The sequence below is a fragment of the Poecile atricapillus genome, chromosome 7 (genome assembly GCF_030490865.1).
Source record: "Poecile atricapillus isolate bPoeAtr1 chromosome 7, bPoeAtr1.hap1, whole genome shotgun sequence".
In the NCBI taxonomy this organism is placed as follows: domain Eukaryota; kingdom Metazoa; phylum Chordata; class Aves; order Passeriformes; family Paridae; genus Poecile; species Poecile atricapillus.
In genome coordinates this window covers 17,724,392-17,752,315 of record NC_081255.1, presented here as the reverse complement: position 1 = coordinate 17,752,315, position 27,924 = coordinate 17,724,392, and the positions used below count along the sequence as shown (strand labels likewise).

Genomic DNA, 27,924 nt, shown 5'->3' with positions numbered 1-27,924 from the left:
AGTTTACACTCCTCCCAGCAAGTAAGGAATGTGTAATTTAGCAGCGTTCTAGCACAGTGCAGGTTAAAAACAAAATAACCCAACCTCCTCCCCCAAAGCAAGCCTTCACTTAAAGATTTTTAGATCTTGCATTCCATATTATCAGAACTTCAGCCAGCCTCTGAACAAATACGTGATTTATTTTAAACATGTTGCTAAATCTAAGTAATGTGCTATCAAACAAAACCACTAGTTTTATTCTGGAGTCTACTGGAAATACTACACGACAAACAGATCTCTGCCTTTGCTATCAGCATTTGCAGGCAACAGGAAATACCTCAGCTGTAAATCAAGCTCACGTAACTTAAGGTGATGGGTACATTCTACTTTTAGACAAAGGGCCACTTGGAGTTGGTTTCTACAATAGTGGAAAAGATAACATTTGCTCTGCTTTGTTCTCTGAGTCTGATCCTATAAGTAAAATCTGATCTTTCCAAGTTGTTTACACTCTTTTGCCCAACATTGTTGCCAGCAACCCTTGCTCCAGCTTCCTGTACATTTTTAGAGCAGCCATCTCCAAGGGCTGTGACTGGAAATTGCTCAGGAAACAGGAGAAGGAGGCTAAGGGCTCCAAATGCTGAAATCTATTCCGTGCCCTACACTTCAGTATACCAAGGCACACAGACAAGACAGCTTAGGGCAAACTGCTTTCTTAACATAACCACAGTAGATAGTCGACGAGGCACAAGCAGCCTCTTTCTGCTAGCCAGCATGTATTTCTCTTAAAGCCAATTATTTAATTCTGTTGTGTCACACTGATCAGGCAGTGGGGTCCAGCCTGCATCCCCATGCACGCGTGACTCGCTCACGCCGTGCGTACACCATTGCGCAAAGCGCTGCGTCGCGCAAGCAGCGCCAGCGGCACTGGCAGAGGCCCAGAAGGAAATTTGGGCTTGTGCAAATGTGCACTCGGTACTTGAGTCATGCTGCTCTCTCGGGACCTACAAGCTCCAGCTGCAGCTTGTTTCATCCCAGCCCTGGGCACCCTTCAGTAACCAAGACGTTACAAGTTCCCCTAGTACCACATCCCCATAATGCGGGCACTCTTCTGCCTGCTTTCCGTAAAATTTGTGGTTACCTTGTGAGATTTACTCATACCAAATTTGCCTATGACTTAGCAATGGATTTAAAGTTTCGTGGGAGGTGAGAGAAGCACTGAAAAATCTATAGCAGAATCACATACAGCTATTTAGTTCTCTTTGGAAAGTATGCTCAAAAAAACCAAACCAACAAACCAACCAACCCCACCCCCCCAAGCAACAACCACAAAACCCAGAGAAAACCAAAAAGCCCTACAATTTGGTCTTCATCATTCCAGAGAACTGATCGTACCTACACTTTTTTCAGTCATTCAGAGTGCATTTATCAGGCTGATAACCCAGTGCCTGGTATACTGAGAAAGGCTTTAAAAACACCAAAACAAAACAAAATCCCAAAACAAACCCCTGCATCACCACTACCCCCCCTCCAAGTATAAAAATATCTGTTCCTCATTCATAGTCCCACCAAAAATGCATAATTTTTCTATTCATCTCATGATGGTAAAAGAACTGACAATTTTGATTTATGAAAGACAATGAGATATCTACTGAAAAAACTGTAAATAATTTTTCTCATCATAAACTAGACATTTAAGACCATATATATACTGAAAATTAACACAACGGCTGAAGTTTCATGGATACAATACACCCTGAGCTGAAGTCACCACAAACCCAACAAGGCTGATACTGAAGTCAGTGGAAAGACTGGTTCTGGCCAAGAGAATCTACCTTTATTTTAATCATAAAAGATGCCACTTGAAAGTTCTTTCAGCACTGATTTAGACCCTCTTTTCCTAAGCTTCTCCCTGTTAGCTCATCATCTTTGTCCTCTCATTACAAACTCTCTGTGTACACACACATTGCTCTCACAGGACACAGTACTAAGCATTTGTGTGTGTAATATTGTAAGAATATGAACTAAAAGGCTTATCTGTCATGGCATGCAATGTTTTCTTTGCACTTTGGCACTCTGTTTTGATGTGTTTTGAGAGTAAACAACAATACAGCCCAATTTTACATCAAAAATTTTATTCTAAATAAATAGCTAAATTCTAAATAATAGCTGAAGTTTTTGCCAGTCCTTCCAAGTGCAGCACACATAAATAAGCAATAAGATAACATAATAAGATAATAAATAGACTACCATAGTCAGCAACACTTGCTTTCTATACAGCAGTCCCCCCTCAGTGAAGCATTAAGGCTGTATTAAAGAATCTGAACTTCAGTATTTGTTTATAGGGGTCATGGCAGGGATCCAAAGGTATTCATGTTAATTTACAACACATTTAGGTAAATGATCTGCCTTTGAAGACAGGCAATTCTGCAAAGGTCTGTTGGAGATCCAAATCTGTTTCTTATTTCCTTTGCCCACCCCCTACCTTTTTTAAGTACAACCTTTGTGGCTATGAAAGATAATGAAGAGGGCAGCTAGGTATGGAAGCAGTTTATTCATATGACATGCAAAGCATAGGTGGACCATGCAAATTGTACATGGTTCTTTGTGGTACTTTGGTGGCAATTCAGAAATAACTTTATGCAGCAAATTAATGTATAACAATACCCATTTGCAGACACACTTATCACCAGGGATCTGGAGAAAAAGTAATTTCCCCTTTACCTCTCTTTCATGATGGCCAAGACCCTCCTTGGGGTTTCTGAGATTGAGGATGTGCACCTCTTGGGGCAGGCTCGTCGTGCCCCGGCTTGCACAGCCAGATAAGACTGTAAAGCTTTCCAACAAGGCATGGACTGGGTGCGAATTGTTAATAGGCGATAAGACACAATCCCTCTGGGGCACAGGACCTGCAGAGAAAGACAATGACACACATCATTGGGAGAAAAAAAAGCAATACATCATTTATATTTGTCAAATAAAAATTTGTTCTGAAAATACACAGGAACACAAGCAGAAGCTTTGTGTTCACTCTCCACAAAATTAAGACTTTTATTCTCATTGCCCTTCTAAGTTATCCTGAATATGCCAATTCATTGGTTCATTTCTCTCTGAAAGTCTAAATTTTCAAGTATGAATTCCAAAACTGAAGGTGTTATTTTCTTTACCCAGGAGGAAAACAAAGAGAGAGAGGAAAAAAAAAGTAAAAAAAACCCAAAACATAAAAAAAGCCCCAAAAATAAAAACCAAAACCAAACCAAAACAAAAAAAACCTTAACCAAAACCAACCACCCCAAAAATGCCCCCCAAACATTCAAACAAAAAAACCACCAGTGATGGCGGTCACGGGAATCGGATTGTCTTAGATGTTTATGTCAAACACTTATCTGCAAACACTCTAAATGCAATCATGTGTATATAGCAATGAAAAGTTAGTATCTACCAGAAAGGTAATTATGTCAGGAAGGATTTGGGCAAGTTCAATTTGTTGCTTTTGAAGCAGTGCTGATTTATAGTGAACATCATTCAAATACATCGTACAAAACAGCAGGCATCTGTCACATGATAAAATGAAATGTTTGTTTACTGAGTCTATTTTGTGTCTGACAGCAATTATCTGCACTGATAACAGTTATCTAGTCCAAAACAGAGTGTACACCCTTTCAAATAATCACCACAGCATGATTTAGTGCCATACTCTTATATAGTATGTGAGACCGTGTGATATGATAGAGCAAGATAGCACAAAAGCTGAAGCATACTGAGCAGTTTACATTTAAACTATATCCCAGGAAACTAAATCAAGACAAATATTTATGAAAAGCAGCCCTGCTTTTCCAAAACGGCTCAAGCCCACCCTGACAGTAACAGATACATGTATGTTTTTGATGCAGAAGGTCACAGGAGAACATAACTGATTTAACCACTAATTTGCACCAAAGTCACTCAGATAAGAATTAGACTCACATAAACCAGTCAGTTCAGAGGCTGCCAGGCATAAAAGAGAAATACAAGGTAGAAGCATATTTTTTTTTCCAGATTGTGTACATCTGCAATTGAAGTAAAATCCTTCCTTTGAAAGAAGTCCAAAATAAAATCCTCAGCTGATTAAATGAAGAACTCTATCTGGTTTTGTCAAGTCTAAAGCCAGCTATTGTAGCACTGGAGATGATCTGACACTGGTGCATACACTTACATTTAATTATATTAGCACTGGCCTACACTTTGCTGGTTAAAACCATGGGTCTTTCAAAATACAGTTTGTAGTTGGCCATTTACTTAAAAATCAGAATCTGTCTTAAACCACACTGGAAAAAGCAAAGCCCTTGAGCACAGGGAGATTTCTGCAGTGCCTTGGGCCACAAAGGGGCCGTTCCTGAAACCCACCAGTGCATAGTGCATATCCTATGAGCTCCCACAGAGCAGGAATATTTGTAAAAGCAATGCTCAAGGCATAAATTACGCATGCCTGTGCTTGGGGTACAGAAGATAAACAAACTTTCTTCTCTCTAAATGAGGAGCTTGGCAGTAGCACTGACCACCAGCTTGGAGGACTTGAGGTTTTCTGGGTTTTTTTAAACTCCTTTTAAAGAATACACATAGAAAATGCAACCAGTCCAAGCAATGATACTCAAAATTTAAGAAAAAAAAAAATCCATTAAAAAGTTGCCCTTTTAACAGTTGAAGAAATATTTAGAATTTGTAACAATAACACAACCAGTAGAGAGGCCCCATTTTCCTGATGTACAAGAGCACATCAGAGAACCTACTCATCAATTAACCCAGCCACTGATGTGTAAGTCCTACAGCACACCATGTTATACAACCTGCACAAAACACTTCTCTAAGCGCCACAAACATTTCTTGGGCTAGGAAAGGAGCACTTGTTCATTGAATTGTTTCTTGTCAGTCAGAATGGAGTTGGTGGTTAAGAAGTTTCATTCATAACACACACACACACAAAGAACAAGGTGCAAGACTGAACAAAACCAGAAATGGAGTTGCTGACAAAAATGTACACTTTACTTAGCAAAGGTTCAGGAGAAAGGTCAAATGCTTCCCTTGTGATTTCCTTGTGAACACCTATTCCCATCAGGACATCTATCAATCCTCCCTTCCAGCCTTCATCTGGTATTTACTCTGAACAAATTTAATACATTAGAGCAGAAGACATCTGGACTTTCCCCACGCCCTACAAGCGGAAGATGATTGTGACTGTTTAGTTCAGGCTGCAACTGCCTCCTTTTCTGGCATCTCAAATGCAGATTAAGAAATCCCTGTGTTCTGTTCAACTTGCAAGATGGAAACAGTCCCGGAGGGAGCAGAAGTTCACATCCTGGATAACCGTGTGCAGCTGAGCTTATCTGCACAGGGATGGGCAGAACGAGGCATGCCCGTTCTGTCTGCACTCCACCCTGGCTGGGTGGGAGCCAGATCTCCAGCAGAAATCCCATCACCCTGCTGGCAGCGAGCCCATGTGCTGTGCCAGTCCTGAGCAGGGCTTACTGCTGTAGGTCCACTGTTCCAGCAGTGCAGCTGCTCAGCCTTTGCCTGCACACTCCAGCAGCCTGGGGCATGTCCCCTCTGTCAGCTCTCTTTGGAGGGAAGGGGTGCACAGAGCTGCTCTAAGGCACTCAGTCCAAGAAACCAATGTTTTGAGGGAATTACTGTCTTTGATAGAACTGCTTTCAGACCAGCCTTGTAAGAGAAAGGGACATGGCCATAGAAATTCGAGCCAACAACTGGAGTAGCTGGAGGATGCTCCACTGCAATCAAACCACACAAGGCATGTCGTGGGGATAACTAAGAGGTTATTCCAGCTGTCACATTTTTGCTAGTTTCACACAGGTGCCTGAGTAGGTATGTCCTGGATCCGTACTGCCCTTCCCAGCAACTGAAAACTCTCCCAATCACCATTTCTCTTCACAGCAATATCCAACCACAATCCTCATGCACTGATGTTCACATATCCGCCCAACCACTAACCTGGGTGTAGTGCCATGCCCACTTACAGCGGCATGCCTGGAGGCACACCAAGTGAAAGGAAAACTTATTTCTGGATCACAAAGTCCACTGAATGCTCAGCCTGTAAATGGCACAAGGGAGCTCCTTCTGCCACTTCCTCTGCATTTATACTGTACTTTAGTCTATTCTTACACTGTGTGCACCACAGCAATGCTGGAGCTATTTTCTCAACATTCATGAAACACATTTCTTTCCAGCTCTCCCTACTGCACCTGCAGATCTGCCCCACTCAAAGGTGGATGCTGCTACAAGGCCCTGTCACTCCAGTGGGAGCTGCAAGAGTTCTCCTCTATCCAAATTAGCAACTTTTGGCCCCCTCACAGATCTTTCATATTAATCTTCCTTCCTTCCTGCCACTTTTCTCTGACCAGAAAGCCAGCTACTTCCTCTATGTAGTTTAAATCCTACAAAATGCTTATTTACCACTCTGAAAAAAAACCCAAAGTCCTCCTTAGGACACTACTAATCTGATGGTTTATCACCTCCACACTACCTACTAATATTTGAAAGCCAATATGAAACCACAGCCTTATCCTACCTGGGCTTTACTGTTGCTCTGCCCTCAACAAACCCCAGGATGAGGCTTTGCCAGTTTCCCATTCCAGCCTCACACCCTGTTCCTGCCAACCTCACCTGCATCAGTGACACCAATATCCTACCAAAATTCATTATTATCAACATCCAATTAACACATTAAGATTGCCTTATCAGCTCTAAATACGTACAGATATTCTCCTGCGTCTCCATCCCCACCAAAGCACTTAAGAGGTCAAAGATATCTTCCAGTTTATCCATCCTAGTGTGGTCACAAGCCTTTAGTGCCTTCTCTGCTGAGAATTTAAGTGCGCACACACAGCCATCCTTGGGCTTTTGTTTAACTTTGGAGCATGTAAGCACTTAATCTTGTTAGCAAATCCTGGCTCCTACCCCAATCAAATTTTAGTTGCTTAATGCCTTTAGAGGACAGAAAGCAGGTTAGGTAGTTTTGTAAGAACCAATTATTAGGTATATATTTTACCATTTAATGTTTATTGCAAATGTTTAGTGAATTCAGAATTCTAGAGATTTGTTGAGTATTGAATTATCTTTCACTTCCAATTAGTATTTTAAAGGAAATCAGTGCAGACCCAACCTTGTTTGATACTGTGTAGCTGTGTCCATCTGGAACATATTCAATACAACTTCAACATTCTTCTTTCCCATGTCATCCTTGCTACTAATGAGTAACATGTGTTCTGCTGTAAGAAGGCAGCAGAAATGGGAGTAAGACTAAGGGGGATAACACAACAACCCAAGATTAACTCATAACTGTGATTGATTTTATTCAAATAGTAAAGGGTAATGTACTTTCTGTTGTATTTCCATGGTGATTTCTGCAGTGTTGTCAGCTGAAAAGCGCAAGCAGCTCCTGCAAATTGCATGAATCTGTGCTGGGGGCTCCACAGCATATTAGCATGGCTCCCATATGCCACAGAAGAGGGTACAACCCACACCAGTGGGATAGAACACTCCTCAGAAGAAGGACAGGTTTACTGTAATTGACTGTTGAACAAGGGAATGACATTAATCTCATCATTATATATAAAAACAAAAAAATCAGAATCCAGACTTGAGGAACACAAGGTATCTCCATGCTGTCAGGTACAAAGTAGTATAAATTACTGCAGATCCTGCTAGAATTCATCACTTTATGCTGAAAAGCATAAAGGCAGTAATGCAGAGATTTTGATGTGTCCAAATGACAGACTTCCACAAAAATTATTCTAGAGTAGGTTAATTTAAGGGTATTCTCTTAAATCTCTTAGTGACAATGATGGCAGAAACAAACCTTCTTTTGAATGACATCAGGGAGGGGAAATAATCTCTCTTGAACTAAAAAGCTTCACAGAACACCTGAGCAAGACTCAGCACTAGCTTCTTCCCATGATCTTCACCACCCATTTCTAAAGATACAAGCTCATGGGCAAAGGGCCACTGTTCTACACGGAGCAATTGTTACCACCTACACAACCCTCTTCTAATAAAGGGTTTCTCATTGAAGGAAACATTTATACCAAAAAATATACACAAGAGTTGAGTCAAGTAAGAATTTACAGAGAGAAGTGACAGAGATCACTCCCAGAGAAAATGTTAGTCATTACTACTTATTCAGTATGACTGTCTCTCTAACAGTAAATACTAAATTCCTTCCAGCACACCCCTTCACAGCAGACCACCTGGAAAGCCAAATTTCTAGTAATTTGAATATAGAGGATAATGGACAACCTCCACTATTGGTATGAAGAGCATTTTTTAGTACAGATGACCATAAAAAAACAGTTTCACACTCCTAAGCAAGCACTTGAGTAAGACATCAATGCTCAGGACTAGTTCATTCTGGCAAGCAGCCTTGAGAGACAAAAAAAGATCAGATGGTAGGAAATATTACATGGCTTTGTGTCAGGGGACAACAGCATAGAGGAAACTTCAGTGTCGCTGCTTATGAATAGGAGAAACACCTCCATGATGATCAGCAACCACAGGGAGCTGGGCTGTCCAAGACTGCTCCTGGATTACATGATTTTCCTCTCTGAGTAAGTGTGACCACCATAAGAAAGATGCAAGGTAGAGAATATCAGACCTTCATACTGGAGGAAAACTACAGAAGATAACTGTCTAAAGCATTTTGTATTTGTATAAATCTACACATTCCCCTTCAGATCCTTAATTTTCAGGGAGCTCTTTTACTGTCACATCTAGTGCATATTTTTCATGGTAGGGCTACTCTTGACTGAATCATCATTGGTGCAACGCTGAGAGGTTTAAAATTGCAGGGAGAAGATTCATGAACATTGACTAATTTTGGCTATTTTGAAAAAACAAACCAATCCAACCAACCAAAACACCCAAGATACCAAACTCCACAGATATCTATTTGAATTGAATAAGCTATAAAACTTCTACTGAGAAGAGGAAAAAATATATCCTGAAGAAACATCCAGTACAGGTGGCAAGATTTGGTTGTAGAAGGAGTTAAAATATACAAGCTGTACTAACTAAAAATATGTGCTTTTGCAAAAACTCAGCAGAAGTTTCCCATTCCAGTGCACCAAGCTCACTGACCTCCAGCAATTCCAGGACACTATCCCTGCATCCTTCCCTTTTCTTCAAGGAAGAAGAGAAAATTCCCTGGAACTATGCATTAACCCATTCTTCACCTTCACACTGACATCTGGTGCTAATGCTACATGCAATTAGACCCTTGCTCCATGTGCTGTCTATCCCTAACCATTACCCCCAGTTAATTCCCATTCCACTATTATCAACTCTGCCCAGATTTATTCCATGTATGGACCAAACTATTCAGACATTTCAACACATTAGATTACACTTAATCTGCCATGTCTTTTGATCTTCTGTTTTCTGTAGCTTTTCAAGACATTTCTGTAATTCACAGTAAAATCTACCCTAAAGCCTGCTCACTGGGAATCATTCAGATGACATGCCCCACGCCTTTTTAGGTTGCTGTTATGCTTGGTACAAACCCCTGCTGCTGGCTTCTTCGTCTAAGCAAAATAATTTTTTATGCCTCTCTGGTGAATGTGTTGCAAAACATCCACTCCCATGGCTCCCAGCCATTGGTAAAAGCACAAGGTTTATCCCTGTTTAGCAGAGATGATCTAATTTCAAGTGTTACCTGCATGGACCTCACAGTTTTCTCCATGTAGGAAAATACTCAAATTACATTTTTAAAGCAGAAATTGCTTCTTTCACTTTTTGAAAAATAGCTTCTATTGATCTTATGTCCTGATAAGGACATAAAACCAATGCAAATTTAATTGGAAAGATTAACTATCAAATAAAACTCAACTGCTATAGTAAAGTACTGCTATTAAAAATTATGATTTAAACCTAAACTACCCACTTCATGAAAAATTGTAAATTTTAAAATTATATTCATTTTTTATACAGAAAAACTCTGTTTCAATATCTAAGCAAGCAAGGCAAATATAGGCAATGTCAACCAATTAGGTATCTTGTCTAACAAGAGAAAATCCAGGTGTCTTGTTTATACACATATTAAGCTGATTAAACAGAAACAGTAATGAATGAAAAACCTGTTTGGTTTAACATCCGCTGAACACAATCTCAAGACGTTGCTACCCATAAGGCATAATCTTAGAAAACAAACATCTGCACCTGGAAAACAAAGAAGTCTTTCAAAAGCAGATGTAGTCTACCACAGAGCTACATATTATGTAACCTCTGTGGTACTTCTTTCTGACCAGAAGTACTGTCAGAGCCCTACCTTCTCTTGAGGTTTGCAGCAAAACACTGCTTACAGGAACTCCTCTCTAGTATTTTTCCATGCCTGAATGTGCAAACTCATCCACATATGCTCTTACTCTCTCTTCTCATTCTTTCTCCCAAGCCAGTATTTGGAAAACATTTTCACTAACATAAAAGCATCTTTTTAATCCTCACAAACAGAACAGCATGTATGCACTGACTTTCATTTAAACACATCCAGAAAGCACAATTTCTGGTTTCCATATCAAAGAACTGAAAATAAAGTGGTCCACCAATGTTTCAAAAAGGCTTGTTGCCTTTTTCCCTTTGTTACCCTCAAGTAGTATTAAAAAAACCCATTTCATGCAATTAGTCTAAAAATCAAACACAGATGATCCTCTCGCACAGATCTTCTGTCCCATGAAACACCCATTCTTTTTTAAACATTGGCCAGTGTTAGACTGAGGGCTTCCCTGCCCACCAGGCATGACTGTATTTCAGAAATGCCTGACTCAAATCACAAACTTTTATCAAGACTGTAAAGCATACCAAATTATTTCAGATAACAAGCAGTACCTAAAACGCAAAGAAACATTGTGTCTTAACTGAAGAAAAAAATTTAGCATTCAATTTTCATCACTGTTAATGGATGAAGTTGTCTTCAGTGAAGTGATTGTGTGAAGAGGAAGAAATTAACAGACACAAACTATTTCTAACATTCCTTGTTCATTATTCCCAAAAACATTCAAACTTCATATTGTAAAAGCCTATTTTCCCTAGAGGTAGCCCATAAATTGTCTCAGATTTACCCCTCTTTACCACAGAAAGATAGGAAATTGCATGGAAACAATGAATGGAAGTGCACTTTTTATCAGAAAACAACAGGAAGCATTCTGCTTGGTTTACATGAGACCTCTGTATTGGGGCCAAAAGGGAAAAAAAACTATAAAAATTTAATGCCTGCTTAGAGCAAAAAACTCTAAAACAGGTTTCAAAACCATTGTATTTTTAATAAATCTGTGTTGGAACTTATCAAACAACCCTACCCACACTACAGCTTTTACTGTATTCCTAAAATTAGGTAAATTCAAGATGACAGAGCAGGAAAACCCAGATTTCATAAAATCAGTTTCGCGAGGCTAAGAGAGAGAACCATACTTACTTTCACAATCAGCCATACAAGAATTCATCAAAGAGCACGCACAAAAACACACATGTAAACTTCAGCGATGTGTGCTTATCTAAGGAAACAAGCTTTCTGAGTCTCTCTCAGCAAAATGTTACCTATTTAAATTGCAAATATATACTTCAGTTCTTTGCATACTCATAGGTATTCTTGAAAGTGCTGATACAAGTTCTAATGATTTCCAAACCAACACAGGACATGTTGGAATCCCATCTCAGCATCAATAGTATAAATGAAGGTGCCAAAATATACAATAAGACTATAGAATGCATAGGCTAGACTGGAGGGCAGGGGTAAGACTTTTGGTATAGGTGGATTTTGTTCTTTTCTTTTTCATCCTTTCTTAATCATAATGATTAAAAATGTCCCATGGCAGTTTTTCAGAATTGCAAATAGCTGTCACATGCTTGATCTCTACTGACCTTCATTTGGAACTACATATGGAGCCATCTTTTTGCCCACAAATACACAGTTATATTGGTTGTCCAATGGGCACTACCACACAATGAAAAGAGTCTTATCTGGTGACTAATGAGAGCAACCTCAATGAGATCAAGAGAGATTTAGGGGTGTCTTGTGTTCAGGGGGCATCCCAAGCACAGAGTTGATATCTACTCCTGCAATTGAAAATTTTCCAATTGCTTTTAGTGAATCTATTAGACACTTCACAAACATTCCTAAAGAATTACAGTATCACACGATTCTACAAACCATTAACAGATTTTCCTTTAATTAATAACACTAGCATTATTTTTGATAGGTTATCCAAGCTTAAAAGTAAAAGCATAGCCAAAGTTTTCCTTTTAATTAATTTCTTATCTGACCCAAGCTGCTTCCTTTTTCTCACACAGACACACTGAAATTACAGGAGTTCTGTTTGTACCCTTTTTTTTACCACCTGTATGAGCTCCTTTCCTTTTCAATAGTTCATTTTCTTTCCTATCCAACCCCTATTACTCCATTTAGCCATTCCTACCTAGTCCCCTAAGCTTCATCAACACTTGGCATTCACTACACCTGCATACTCAGGGCTCTTCTTTCAATATGTCTTGCTTTTATCTGTCAGTTCAATTATCAGCACATCATTTTTTGGTCTTCAGAGAGGGAACAACGAATTCTGGATGCTGGTGCATATGGATGTATGCACATCTGGAGAGTTAGGGAGAGGTGATTTCCTTTCCAAAATATCTTTTTGACAGCCACAGAAATGCAGAGTACCAGATGGTACAGCTGTCAGCTCAAGAGCAACTTCCTGCAATCATCTTCTACTTTAACTTTGTCACTGGGCCCAGGGCTGCATGGGAGCCTTGCCATTTGTGACTAGCCCATCAGAAGAATAGGCTTCTAGTCACGGCCTACTAATCCTTGGCCGTGAATTTTGCTTGCAACACCAGGCACTCTGTGAAAAGCAGCTGGAGAGGGCTTTTTGGTTTGGGGCTGGGTTTTCCTCCCCTTAGTTCTGCCTCAGAAACTGACATACAGGTGCTTCACTCAAGCATGAAACTTCATAAGCCTTTTCTTTCCTAATCTCAGTTTGCACGTCAGAAACATCACTCCATACTAAAAAAGGGAACATCTGCTCACTGCTGTGTCAGGAAGATCTGATAAACACCGCTGCTGGACGCAGTGCTGGAATGAGAGCAGCAGCATTGAAACACGTGATCCGCATGCTGCCAGCCAGACCAGGACATGCTGGGGCTGCTTTTCCCAGATCCTCAGCTGCAAAGGGATTGAAAATCCTCATTAGTAGACAAGAGCCTTCAAAAAATAAAGAAACGTGGCTTTGTTACTCAGGCTTTCAGCTGCAGCAGTTTGCAACTGCTTGCCTCAGTCCCATCAAATGCAGTGGGGATCTCATAAGCAGCAAAAGCCAAAGGGAAAGAGAAAAACTTGGAGAAAGATGGCTCGCTCCTTAACTGAAAGCATACCAGCTTTTTCCTAATTAAAAATAACAAGATTACAAGTTCAATTGAAGGCTGAATTCCTGTAACTGACCCTTTAAGGACGAGTTCACTATCACTGAATGTCTCAGCGAACAAACCTTGAAAACTGATGCTTACCAAGTGCTCATGCAAGACAAAATTTCCCTCCATAAAACACCTGAAAACTTCAGTCTTGTCTTGAAAAATACAAAAAGATACTTCAAAAATAAATAAAGAAAAAAAGGCAAAAACTACTGTACTGTTCCACAGCCTCCACTCAGTTAACCAACTGCTTCTTGCCCTCTGCTGTAGAATCAGCAAGGAAATCAATCCTGGAATATGCCCTGCTACAGGTTCTCTCTTCAGACTTCTGAATATTTATTATCTAGTTTGGTTTTAACTAGGAAAGACTCTGTGCTCAAAAATTTTCAAGATTCTAAAGAAGACTAGGAAACACCATGTTAGTCCCAGAGCTGAGGAAAGCCACAAGGCAAGGCAGCTGTGGGCACTGTGACTTCATGCCTGGATATTATTTGAAGCCTGCTCAGAAGCACCAGCCTAGCTGCAGGATGGGCCCCCCAGGCTTCGGTGCCTGTCTGGCAGGTGACAAAAGCTGTGCCTGGCACCCAGGGCACAGCTCTCAGCTTCAGAGAGACAGGGGCCACTTCATCTGGATGGAGATGGACCCAAGTGAACAAGTCTGTGAGATGGCAAGTTTAACAGAGCTATACTTACACAGCTATTTCTCTAGGTAATGAAAAAACAATAAAACCTAACATCGCAGGTTTATGAGACAGAATGAATCACCCAACACCCAACCACAGCCAAACCCAGGGTGTGTCATTCTCTCCACCTTTCTCCTTCCCACCAACACTTTCCAGCTATCTTATGCCTCTTTTGATGCTGATCAAACCTGCCTTCCCCAGGAGCTGATTTAACTCACTAACACGATGAGAAAGTAACCCAGTAGTAATGAGAATAAGAAGGTTTCTGTTGGCCTTTAGTTTATGTGAGAGCATGAAGGAAGTTTTGGGGAGTACCTAGGCTGGCTGTCACCAAGGGCACTGGAATAACCTGCACCCCTGTCCCTACTATAGGCAGCAAAGAGCCTTTAGACTTGATTGTGCTTGTGAAACCTCACTGACTAAATGTGAAAAGACCTTCCTAAAAAGATATAATACTGTTGATTTTGGAAAATGTGCTGACTGCACAGATGCAGTTTCCTTTTAGTCCACGATAAGCACAACAGTGACACAAACTACCACTTTCAAAAGCTCCTCATACATTTTCACTTTGAATAAATATTTCCATGGTGGAGAACACAAATAGTCACAGCTTAACAACTGCTCTGATTACCAAAAAGACTTCATGTAATACTTCACTACATTCTATGTATGTATATATGTGTATGTGTAAATATTTATGCATACACATACATGTTCTTCATAGCTACCACATCTAGATGTTGACAAAACATTCAGTGAAGTGAGATCAATCACTTTAGTCATATAAAGGTATTTGTTTCACATTTGAAGAACATGCAAGAGACTGCTGGTTTTTAACATAAAAGCTTTTCCTGAAGGAATTTAATTTAATTTCCTCAGCACTACCAAGCTCACTATCTACAATGACAGGACATTGCAGTCACGACACATGGTCTCTTAAAATTACTTTCCTAATCAGTGTTCCTGTAAGCCCACTCTTAACACCTCATATGAAACGCAAAACTGGAGCTACCTCCGTTTTAAGTGGTAACCACATTGCACTTCTGCACTCCCCTTGCCTTCTCATCTCCACTTCCTGTGTTAAACTCCTGGAAACTGCATTTACAGCTGCACTGCAAAGAATCACCTCAGATGTAGCAGTATTAGACCCTATGAGGGAGAAGTCTGAACAGGTTTAATAATTTATTAAGTGCATACAATGTCACTTCAATTCATTTACATACTTAGGACCTCATGGTCCTTTGGAGACCATGAAGTTATTTAGTGTTGTTGATTAACATAATGCTTTTTATTCAGACAGAATCATTTTTCAAGGAGACTGAAGGAGCCATACACTGTTTTTACCAGCTCAGCTCTCAGTCCAAGTTAGACTTGCCTCTAGCTTTCAGGGTGGGGTAGAAGGGTGAAAGTAGAAACGCTATTAAAAAAAAAATAAAAAAAATAAAGAGGCTCAAGAAGCGTTGCTAACTGTTCTGATTAAACAGATTCTGAGTAAATCCTGTCTGGTTTGGAGATTCTCATCATCTCAGGTTACTGCTATAGCATTTTCTTATGGGAAAAGCTGTATGTATACAAGATGATTTGAAAACTGCTGCAGATAACTTCTCTATGCATTCACCTTGCAAGACCACTATTCTAGTTGAAAACCTGAAATAACTTGCCAACACCACAGAGAGCCTCACCTACATACCTAATGAAACAGGGTGATTTGCTAAAGCATCACAGTATATTCAGGGAGAAATTTACAAATATGTAGGTCAATATTAAAACCCAAACAAAAAACCACCTAAGCACTAACAACCTGAAAATTATGATCTGAAATGTCCAATCCTTTCCTTCAAAAGCAGCAGTATTGTCATTCTAATGCAGCAGTCTAGCACCTGCATCTACGCAGCGCATGGACATTTGTCCTGGACTTCCAAACAACTGTAAACTACCCAAGCTCAGTAACAATAGCTTTAACCAAGCTCATAGATCCCAGAAAGTCCTGAATGAACAGCCAAACTCCTGTTATTCTGTCCAGAAGCTTCCAAGCAGAAAAAAAAGACATGGTGCAAAAGAGCAGACTAAGTCGAGGCCATCTATGCTTACAGAGACTGAATATTAAATAGAGATGAAAGCCCAAGTGTTCAAAAGTAGATCAAAGTAGGATTAAAGTACATTATTTCTACATTTATTTCAATGTCAGCATCCATTCTACCCAAATGACTGTTGGGGTCATGCTAAAATGACCACCTGCTGCCAGGTACCTGTCATAAAGACACCAGCCTCTCCAGTACAGAGAGGTGATCCATCATATCCATCTCATACAGAGCTGGGGACCAGGAATCTGAATCATCAGTACAGAATCTGAGTGACCAAATAAAGAATCTAAACCCCTTGCTATGACTGGGTTTTATTGTGCATGATGACTTGATATGCTGTTTGTTGCCTCAAAGGAGGAGAAAGTTTTCTACAGGTGCAAAAGCATCTCTGACTCAGACCAGCTCTGAAACCATCTAATCATAAACAAATAAATCTATGTTTTTTAACCATAAAAAGGCTTAATAAATAACTAAAAATAAACATCTTCTCATCAGTGTTGTCCAGGGGTTTGTTTGCTGGGCACAGTATCTGTCCATCTCAAGTGCATGTGTTTTCTCATCTTTTGCTGCTAATTCTATAAAACTGTCAATATTCAGACAAATAAATAAAGAGATCAAGTCAACCACTTTTGCCTTATAGCTGTGAAAAGCAGAAACTATCTTTGTTTTTTCCTTGATCTTTGCCCTCTCAATAAGGCTGACTCAACAGGATGAGTAGAATACAAGCACAGAGATCAAGCGGCCTCATAAATCTCTACTTTGAACATTTACACAAAAAGATTGACCAGAAGCAATAAAAACAATACCTGAATTTTAACAAGCTGAGTGCTTACACCACACTCTAAACAGAACCTGTTTTCAAAGTGTGATGTCACATTTTAAACTCAGCTGTTACTCCAATACTGACCTATGAAAAACAACCAACCCCCTTCCACTGGACCACAGCCCATTACACCACAGCTCAGTGTTGCCATCATCACAGTGAAGTTATCTCAAAGTAAGATTACCTAAACCAGAAATTCTAGGTGCATAAACCTAGACAAATATTTTTCAGAGTATTTTCAAGAAGTTGAGGATCTGAGATTTTTGAAATGCTTGGTCCCTGTTTCCTAAATACATAACTATTATTTAAAATGCAACTTAGTACTAAAGATAAATGGTTTGCATTAACATGGTTCCACTGCTATATTTTCCCCTTTTATAACCTGTTAACATTATTACCACTAATTTATAGGGCAAAATAAATATAGCAGCTGAAAAATTGAGCTTATCCTTGGGCAAATAATTTGGTGGCCTTTAAATGAGACTTCAAGTTAACCCTTTTTAACTAACACAGCAGGTTCTCTTGGAATGTTTTAAGTGAAAAACACCACTTCAAGCTTATTCACATCTTTCTTAAAAAAAAGTAAAGATGGTGGGAGTATGTAATTAAATAACACCTGGACAGAGTGCCACAGTATGGCATATGCTGCACGCCCTGCCTGATCTTCCACTCCCCTGAACCCACAGTAACAGACATACATGGGAAACAACAGAGCTGCAGACTTAAATGTAATTAAAATCTCAGAATTATAAAAAGAAAATTGGTGCTGGAAAGATAATCTCGTATCAATTACCAGGAAAACGGATGCATGCTTCCTCCTCTTGGAATCATGGAATGATGGAATGGTTTAAATTGGAAGGGACCTTGAAGATTATCTAGTTCCAAGGCCCTGCCATGGCCAGAGACATCTCCCACTACTCCAGGTTGCTCAAAGCCCCATCCAACCAGGCCTTGAAAACTGCCAGGGATAGGGCATCCACAGCTTCCCTGGGCAACCTATTCCAGTATCTCACCACCCTCACAGTAAAGATCTCTTCCATATATCCAACCTGAACTTCTCCTGTTTCAGTTTGAACCCATTACTGCTTGTTCTGTCACTTCCTGAATGAAGAGTCCCTCTGACTTTCTTGTCGGTCCCCTTGAGGCCTCCACATAACCTTCTCTTCTCCAGGCTGAAGAGCCCAAACTTTCTCAGCTTTCCTTCAGAGGGAAGGTGTTTAGTTCCTTTGTCAACTCTAGATTTGCTGACATCTCCAGCCTGTCAGTGTCCCTCTGGATGGCATCCCTTCCCTCCAGTGCGTCGGCCAAACCACACAGCTCGGCTGTCACTGAAGTGGCTCATGGGGGCTCTTTTCCAGGCACTGCATCCTACCAGTCCTTTCCACACAGGCTGGCAGATTTCTTCAGCTGAAGGCAGCCAAAGGCATTTACAGGTAAGGAGGAAGCCTTTATACCTCTTCCTTCCTGCACTCCCCCATGTACCTGTGATAACCATGAACTGTACAACACAGATTGGATACCAGAAATTATGTTATTTCCTTCCTTTCCTTCACAGCCTTTGCCTTCTACTATTTCTTTTCACAGCTTCCCACTTCTTTTCTCAGTCAAATCCCATCTTCCTTCCTTCAGTGTCTATAGGAAAAGCGACCACAAACTTTTTGGTTCACACCACTATCTTGAATATGCATCAGGGTGTACAAGAACACTTTTATTAGTCTGTTTCATATCTTTTTTTCATTATAACCTCTTTGGGGCTGCATCACTTGGGCCTTTGCAATCTGCTCTGCTTGACACACAAAGCATCCAAGCTTGACCATTCCTATCTGTATAAACGCTGTGTGTCACTAGGTCATCACAGCAGAAGTCCATGTTGCAGTAAGACAAAACACATCGTGTTTGTAAACACAAAAGTGTTATCTGTTTGTTACCAAGTGTGCAATCACAGTGACACCCAGCCCTGTGAACCTTGTATGGAGGCAATTATAGGTGCAGGAAAAAAAGATGTATATGCACCAAAAAAATTTATAAAACTAGGAGTGCTGGTCTTTAAAGACTGAAAGAGCATTACCAGAAAACCACTGAGATTTTAGGTGACAATTTTTAATTTTTTTTTATCCTGCTTTAATTAAATACTACCTGTGTTTGTGGTGATCTTTTCAATAAAAAGTGACCTTCTTGGTAAGCACTCTGTAGCTATGATGTAGCCTTCAAATCAAGAAACTTTTGTCTTTTAGGGGTTATTCTTTCAACCTAAAATTGAATTTCAGGCCCCTTCTTTTGCCTAGGTGAAACAGCATTCTAAAAGAAACCTACAAGCAGTAACATAACATTAAAGAACATTTTTTTCTTATGTTAGAAATTATTTGCAAGTTAAAATGCATTTTATACTTACCCAGTTTCTAGTTAAAAGATAATTTGGGTGTTATGTGAGCATTTGAATATTTCTTTCCCCCTTCTAAACTGGGGGGTTCTGTGGGAATTTTTTTTTTTTAAAACCTTGGGTTTGGGTAGTCTGATTTATTAAAGTAACGAAAGTCTGAAGAGCATTACCCATACAAAGAGTTGAAGGTCACTATCCAACTCTGCTCATTATCTCATTATACGGTCTAATTCAGTAATGTGTTTTCTTCCTGGATGTGATAATTAGCTTTGTGTTTCTTTGTTTCTAACAAATACATGGAGATACTGGAATCTTTTAAGGAAACAGTGAATCATTTTGGAAGGCTGTGTGCAATAAGAGTCAAAGTTAGGACCTTTCCTAGTTCTTAAAATTCCATGGCCTCCACTTCCCAAAGCAATCTGCTCTTGGATCTCTGCTTTTAGGAAAATAGCTCCTAAAAAAGTATGAGTACCAATAAACTGAAATTTTCTGGTGAGGAACATCTCAATATACACATCCAGAAAATAAAAATTCATTCTAAATAAGCCACAAAATCCACTGAGAGACTATGTGTTTCCCTTTCCACAGAGGATTGAAATCATAGTAATATACTCATAGCTTAATCAAGTTGGGGCCAGCATGTATACTGTAACACAGCCAAGTCCTGAAATCATTACCTTAAACCCAGCATACATGCTAAGGACTTTAGCAGCACACATTGCCTTCAACTCCCATTGAAATCTGTAGATTTTTGCAGGGATGTTGGGGTTTTACTATCTCACAGGGTCAAGCTCTTAGTCCTTAATCAGGCAAGAATCCAGATGAGGTCCATGGGAGATTTGCCAGAGAAAGGACTAAATGGAGAGAAAGGATGACTCTAAACAAGTTGGGAGCAGATCTTTATACAGAGCAGAGCTTGCATATTGTACGCCTGATTCATAGGCAGTAATTTAGCTCACGCAGATGGCAGCCACATGTAAAAAGATTTGGCCGTATATATCCTATACTTGCGCCTCATCCTCACTGAAAAGAAAAAAGGCCATCAGCAGACAGGAATTAGATCAATTATTTAAAATGCAAATTTTGACAGAATAAGTCCAGTAATAAAATTTTTAAAACTGTTAAAGTAACATAAAGGGATATATATTTGATTGTAAAATAAACCACTTACTAACTAGTATCCTTGAGGTTCTTTTCTGCCTAGAAATAAGACAAACCCCACACCAAACCAAAATCATTCTCAATGAAAAAGTAAAATTTCTCACTTAGGAAAGGTCTCTCAAAAGGCCATCTGCAATATCAGAGCTCTGAAATGAATCATTAATGTATCTCTTTCTGTTCTCCTGAGGTAAAGTTCTGTTTCAGGAGTTTCTTACTAAAGGCCACACTCACTCATCTCCTTGCTATCTGGGCAACAACTGACGCTTTGCTCACTGCAGCCCTTCTTCCCTGCCAAAACACCAAAAGATTTTCTCCTCCTTCCCTTCCTTTTGCTCATTTCTTCCCTTATTAAGCACGTGCCCATTTGTTGTGTTATCCTACAGGATTTCTCCCCATATAGTTCTACAAGGGCAACTGAAGAAACACAGAGATGTGGTTCTACAAGAGTTAACAGATTCCACATTTTCTTAATGCACTGCCCAGCTGCTTGTTAGCTGTAACCAGAAGGAGCACGCACATCGGCAGTTAACTGCTAAACGCATTTTCAAAACTAATAAGAAGCTGAAAACAATTCAAGCTCTGGACATGAGTACAGTGTATACTCCCAGGCGAGTAGCAGATATAAAAGGAGAACTGAGATGGCCTCCATATGAAATCACAATGGCTCTTCTCCTCAAATAATCTTTTATTAACTTTTTTTTTTTATTTTAAGGGAAGCTGGGGAAAGGAGTTTTAACTCAGGAAATAAGTCATTTGTGCCCAATGCTAGTGTAGCCTTTATAAGGCATGCATCTTAGTATCATTGCTGCAAGGAAATAAAAGTCCCAGGGAACCTCAAAGCTGATTCAGGTTTCAGAAAAATATAAAACATTCACATGCACATCTGAAGTACTTCCCTTTCAGAGACCCCACAGGTGTAGAAATCCATCTCTCTGTATGGCAAAGGTTCAACTCCCATTTAAGGACTTGCACAAAGGAAGCATGAGCCCCCCCTTGACACTACAAATGGCAGGGAACACACAGGGGACCGACAGCTGGCAATAGAGTAAAATTCCTTGTCTTTTCCAGTACAGGAAAACTCTGTTGCTCCTTCTTCAACAAGCAAGCAACCAAGACTTCAAGGTACATTTTGTAAAAGCTAACCACAAAGCGCTAACTAAATGTAAAATTACAAGATCACAGAAGCTTTCTTGCCCATTGACTTAACTGGAAGCAGAGACCTCAGCAAGCAGGATGGCTTTTTGCTTCCAACAAAAAGAACAACCAACACCCTAGCCCTTACATATGGGGTAAGAAGTGAGAAACCTTTCAGTGAGGCTTTCAAAGTGACTCGGCAACACTTAGAACAGCACTATTTGTTTTGAAGTACAATCAGTAAAGGATAGAGTTATTCAGAAAACAGTCACAATATCCTGGAACTTACTAGATACAAAATAACTTTGCAGTGCAGTCAGCAGTCTGAGGGGCCTCATACACGATTTGCAAGCTTTCGAACAGTCCCCCAGAAAGGTGGGGGAATGAGTAATCTCTCTTCCTGCTAAACATTCAAAGTACACATAACAGCTATCATTGAGTCAGCACTTGGTGGTGAAAATTCATCTGGTTTGCTGGAATTTTTAACAGCATGAAAGTGGCCACTATTATGCATCTTACATGTCCCTTTTTTAAAAAAATTACTACTATTATTTTTGTAGAAAAAAATACCACATAAGCTACCCATTTCAACATATTTGTAATTAGGAGACAATATCAGGTTTTGATTTAGGGAAAAAAACAAGAGCTAGGGACTGAAAAAACTTAGATGTTAAACAAGTGGCATCTTAATACAAACAGGAAAATAAGCAGACAAAGAAACCAGTGCAAGGCCCAGTTAAACTATATGGTCGGGTAGAGTTTAACAAGGTCAAATGTTTCAGGCTTTCACTTGCTTACAATACAGCATAACACACTGACTGTGAAGGGCTCCAGCTCAGAGTCCAGAGGAGGACTGTTGCCTCTCATTTATTGAACCATTTTCATACAAAAAGCATAGAAGTTTCAACATTGCATTGCACAGTGGCAGATTTCCTTTTTGTAATGTATTGCATATCACTGTGGGAAACTAGTTGGCAAATTCGTGTTATGGGTAGAGTTACATAAGTTACATGAACAAAAAAAAGTGCTTCTGTCAGCTTTTTCATGTACTTTTGAGTAAGGATGCATAGCTGTGCCAGTAAATTAAATCATTTTGTTGCAGTATATTCCAATTCTGAGAGGCTGTTTTACTTTGTGGTTATGTCCGACTGTGCCACCAGGTGAACCACAGATCAAGTTACTCAAAATACTTGAATAATACTTCAATACTCTACTTCTGTAAGAGGAAATTCATTTTTGACTTAGTACAAACATGAGCTGCTGCAAAAAAGGGAGGCTCCACTACCCCTGCCACACACTTTCAGGAGTCTCTTATTTGCTCTAGCAATCATGATGGTTCAGAGAAAACCAGCCACTTCTAGGACTTCAAAAGCTCTCACGTAAGCACACAGGATCCCAGCTGAAACTTACTCTTCCCATCAGTGGACCAGTGGTTTAAATCCATTGAATGGAATGGAAGTTAACACCCATTCTTTCACTAATATCTCATGAGATGTGATAATTTATTGGCATACAATGCAGAGGCAGGCTTAACATTGCACTGCAAGGCAAGTTGGTGAAGCATAAGCCTGAGTGTATCCTGCTTTAGAAAAGCCACCACCCCCTACTGACCAACTGAAGCACGGTATCAACATTTTCTAACTGGATGCAAAGAGCTGAGTAACAAACACCCCCACTCCCTGTCCCAAGGACAGCACAGACCTGACTCCTGGTCAGAGTCCAGGCAGAGCAGCTCCACAGTCCCACTACTCGCAGCCCTACCAGCAGTGCCACAAGTTTGGCTGGAAAAGGACCAAGCTCTTGTTGAGGACAACCGACCTTTTCTCAGGACAAGGCTACAGTAACAAATTGAATATACTCCGAGCACAGAAGTGTACTCTCATCTACCGATTTTTCAGTAGTGCTCACTATTAACCATTAACAGTTTATTGCAGTTTACTGCAGTTTTCATTCATTGTAAATGCAGAGACCCCACGTGTCACCCACTACACACTGTTCAGCCATTGTATGAAAAAAATGTTTGTCTTTCAAACTTCCAGTGTAACTGCACTGTTGTATTTAAATGTTCTTTGAGATCATCCAGGATATTACAAAGATGCTTGTTTAAAAAGTCTCTTCCAGCTGTTCTATGTGTATATTAGGAGCATTACAAAGGCATCAAATACTTGTTAGTGATGAGATCATCCTAACTAAAAAAACCATACTAATACCCATCTTGGATACAAACAATTACAGTGAGAACACAGAAGGAAGAACACAGCCTCAGTTAAGGAGGGGAGCAGAGAGCAGCACACTCATTGCAGGATCTCACCTAAAGTGAGCAATAGCATGATTTCCCTTGTACAACAACAGCCCTTTCACAGCAGGTTCTCGGTAGATCTCTCTCCAACTCCATCAGCCATGGCCTAGTTAACAAAATAGCACAGAGGACCTAATAAGAAGCAGCTCTGAAGAAAAAGCAAACAAACCCATGTGTTGCCAATGGAGAAGGAAGGCCAAAAGACTTAGACCAGAACACGAGTTTTGTTATTACTTTAGGACATAAACCCTAGGATTAAATCCGTTAAGAAAGAGGACCTGGGCTACACCATCTTCAAATTTTTGCCATTAAATCCTCCTAGAGACATAATGCTGCACAACTGTATTAGGATCAGACACCTACTGACTGGTTTAGAATGGATTAAAGGGAAGAAGACACAGCGACTCTGCAGAAAGTTACGGTCTCAGCAAACTGCAAACTCTGTTTGCAGCACTTGTCGCCCACCAAGCAGCAAACTGAATCTTCAAAAAAGCATTCCAGCAAGAGATGCCACCAGGGAGCACAGGGACACCAGTATACAGGCTGGTTCCTTCCAAAAATGTAAGGAAAGAAACTGGAACAAGATGACAACACAGGTATCAGAACTGAATCTCCTTAATTAGTTCAGTCAACTAATACCAAAAATGTTGATTGCTCCAATTAAATTACTTCAGTCCACTAGGCCAAAAAAGCACTGATTCATTGCTCAAAAATCCTCCTGGATAAATCCTGATTTCACTCCACTTTTTCTTTGAGCAATCTTGTCAAACCATAGACAGTTACATGAATGCTTGACCTATAAAACCATCTCAAGTGCATTATTATTTCTCTGGAGAAAGAGGGAAGATACATTCTAGGACTCTTCAAGGCAGGAAAAAAAATCCAAAGGAGTTCTTTGTTAGCAACTTTTACTTGAAATGCTTTAGACAATATTTTTGGTTAATCTTTTACATAGTGCATGTATAATGTTGAAGCAAAGAAGAATAAGCTGGTGTGGTTTTCGCCACATACAAGAAGAATTAACAACACCACTAAGCAGTTCAGCACACAGAACTGTTTCATTAGAATTCTTTTCTCCTGAATCATATCAATAAGACTGAAGTTCAGTCTAGTATTTATAAGAGCTGATTTAAAGGCTTCTTGCTGCAAACATACTTTTGAGATCAAATAAATGTATCAGAGACCTGGAATTACGGAACTGTAATTTCTTTAATTGTTTTATTCAAAATCAACCATCACAAAGTCTTAAACATTATTTTATCTTGGGCATGAAATTGCTGAAAAAAACCCTAGCTTTACTAATTTCAAAAAAGAAAGAAGATTTCAAGAGAACACAAGTAACACAACCAGATCTTTTTCAGAGTTGCTTTTATTTTTCTGTTACTGGCATGAAACATTTTGTGTTCTAAAATTTCGGTTACTTTTTTCCCTTGGTAAAGAAACCATTACTAAAGTCAGATAACTGGCCTTTTAACAGGAAGCTCTACAGAACCATTTGTCAAGCATTACAATTAAGACAATTGTAATCTTCAGCAAAACCTCAGAGACCTTCCTACCATGCATACCTGAGATCAATCACTAGTACTACGAGAATTAAAATGAATGCAGTGAACAATATGGCCATGAGCACTATTTCAGAAAGAAAGATTACTACTGGCCTAGCTCCAAAAAGCAACTGAGACAAGTAATTTCCAAAGTAATCTCTGAACAGTTTTCTTGCCAATTTACTCAAATACTTATTACTTTTTCAGCTTGAAGGTAAAAATATCCCACAGAAAAATTAATTACTGCTTTGAACTCATTAGTGCTATAAAAGAAAATTTTGCCAGACTGTCCTAACTTTTCAAAGCAGAAGATCCAGAAATCTGGCAACTTTCATAAATTACATAGTTTAAAAAATTATCTCAAAAGTCAAAGTCCACCCTAATGCAGGAAACTGAAGCCACAAATTAACTTGTATCATGTTGCTCAAACCATGCATGGGATTTAATGCAGTTCCACCTGCTGTTGTAAATTGTCCCGCAATGATGCAAGAAAAGAGTTGCACTTCACCTGAAAATAATTTTTGGTACAGTTCTCAGATTTCACCCTTCCTTGCTTTGGTATGATTGATTCTACTTCCTACAAATACAGTGATTTTTTTTTTTTATTTTTTTTTTTAATAAGGATGGCAGGTAGATTAAAATAAGTAACTCCATGAGTTAAAACAGTTCTCAGAACATCATAATTTATCTATGACTAGCCAAAATGTCAACCACCTTGTTCCTTATAAGAGATTACAACAAATCTACGCAGTTCAGCGTCCACGACTCTAAAAAGAAGCAAAACAGGAAAAAAGTCTGACAGTCCCTTTAATAAAACCTTTTCTATATTCATACCTCCAAAAAGGGCAGGGGTAGGCTTTGAAGAATTACCAAGACAACAAGAATTACCAATGAGCAACAACATGATCCATGTGACTTTAAAGCGATTACAGTCCTGCATGTCAATTCAATTCAAACAGTCCTGCATGGAAGATGCCAGGGTTGAACATATACATTTTACATATCACATGACCAAGACTGAGAGATTAAATAACTCGTGGGGAAATCACAGAGAAAGTCAAAAATCCAGATACAAGATTTCATGTTTCAGTCAAAAGCAGAGGCTCATAGATCAGCCCTATGCATTTAACACATCCATGGCCATCAGGCACGGGAACTCCACAAAGAGAACAGGTCCAGGTGTTCTCCTTCAGGAGTCCCTGCTCATGGCTGAGCCACAGCTGGGTGGAACTGCTCTGACAGCCCATAACTTGCTCCACCCTCTCCCAAAGGTCCTGAAGACACAGGTGTTTGCACTCAGTCACCACAGAGGGTGAACACACGCGTCACGTCACGCAGGGCTGCTGTGCCTTGGCTGTGTGAAGAGAGCACGACTCCATGGGCAGGAGAAGACTCCACCACACTCCTCAGACACAGCAGTACCTGTCCAGCCGTGCCCTGAGGCACAGGGAGCTTTTATGCTACAGAGCAGGTGTTTCCCAGGAGTAACCAAATTGTCCATTTGGACTAAACACACACGTGTGCCAATATATAAAATATGTGACCAGTGCTTTTAAAATCCTTGATCATCTACAGATTTCCTTAAAGCAACTCCAAATTTGCAAATTGAACTATGCTAAGCTACTTCAGCAATAACTACATTTGCAAATAATCTTTTCACCTTTATCCACTTTCACACAATTCCTGAAGCCTAAAGAATCACCAAGGCATTGTCACCCTCAGGGTCCAGTCATCCCTTCCTGATTTTTACACTTTACTGAAAGGCATGCATTCTTGTGAAGGAAAAAAATAATTTTCACATAGTAGCTAGAATCAAAATAACATGAGGAGCATCTCTAGTGGGACATACGTATTACTGCCCCATTCAAGTTAAAATAGCAAAGAAAAATTTTATTTATTCCAAAATAGATTGTATCCATCATCTTTTCCAGACACAAGGCAAATTTAGTGATTTAGGAAATGAAGAAAATAGGAAAATGAGGGAAAAGAACCATAAAAATAAATTCTTCACTCACTCTTGACTCCAAGTGTTAAGGAAAATACATTAATTTAAAATTAAAAAAAAATTCAAAAAGCAAACAACATAAAAACTCACCACCAAATCTGCTTCAGATGAAAGCAAACTTTTTGCTGAAGAAATAAAAGACCAACAAACCATAAGGATATGTTTCCATCATCCAGCCCCAAATTCCTTTATTTGTTACTTCTTTGCTGCACTACTTCAATAATGAGACTAATGACATTTTCAGTTTAGTTATTTCCATCACTGACAGGTAAAATCCCTTTTTTATTAAATACCTATTAGTAAGTCTCATAGTGTGGAAGTTGCCAAAAAAAGGAACAATAGCTCCATCTTTTATAAAGTACACTTATGAAGAAAAGCACACTGTGCTTAAA

General features: G+C 39.6%; 1 protein-coding gene across 3 annotated transcripts in view; it reads right to left on the bottom strand.

Annotated features, from left to right (window-relative positions):
• TGFBR3 (transforming growth factor beta receptor 3) overlaps nucleotides 1–27,924 on the bottom strand; it is a 115,102-nt gene that overhangs the window by 67,071 nt on the left and 20,107 nt on the right. For all 3 annotated transcript variants that reach the window (XM_058842550.1, XM_058842552.1, XM_058842551.1), the window contains exon 3: nucleotides 2,701–2,885. In XM_058842550.1, coding sequence (XP_058698533.1) covers nucleotides 2,701–2,885 — 185 coding nt within the window. The remainder of the gene's footprint in view (nucleotides 1–2,700; nucleotides 2,886–27,924) is intronic.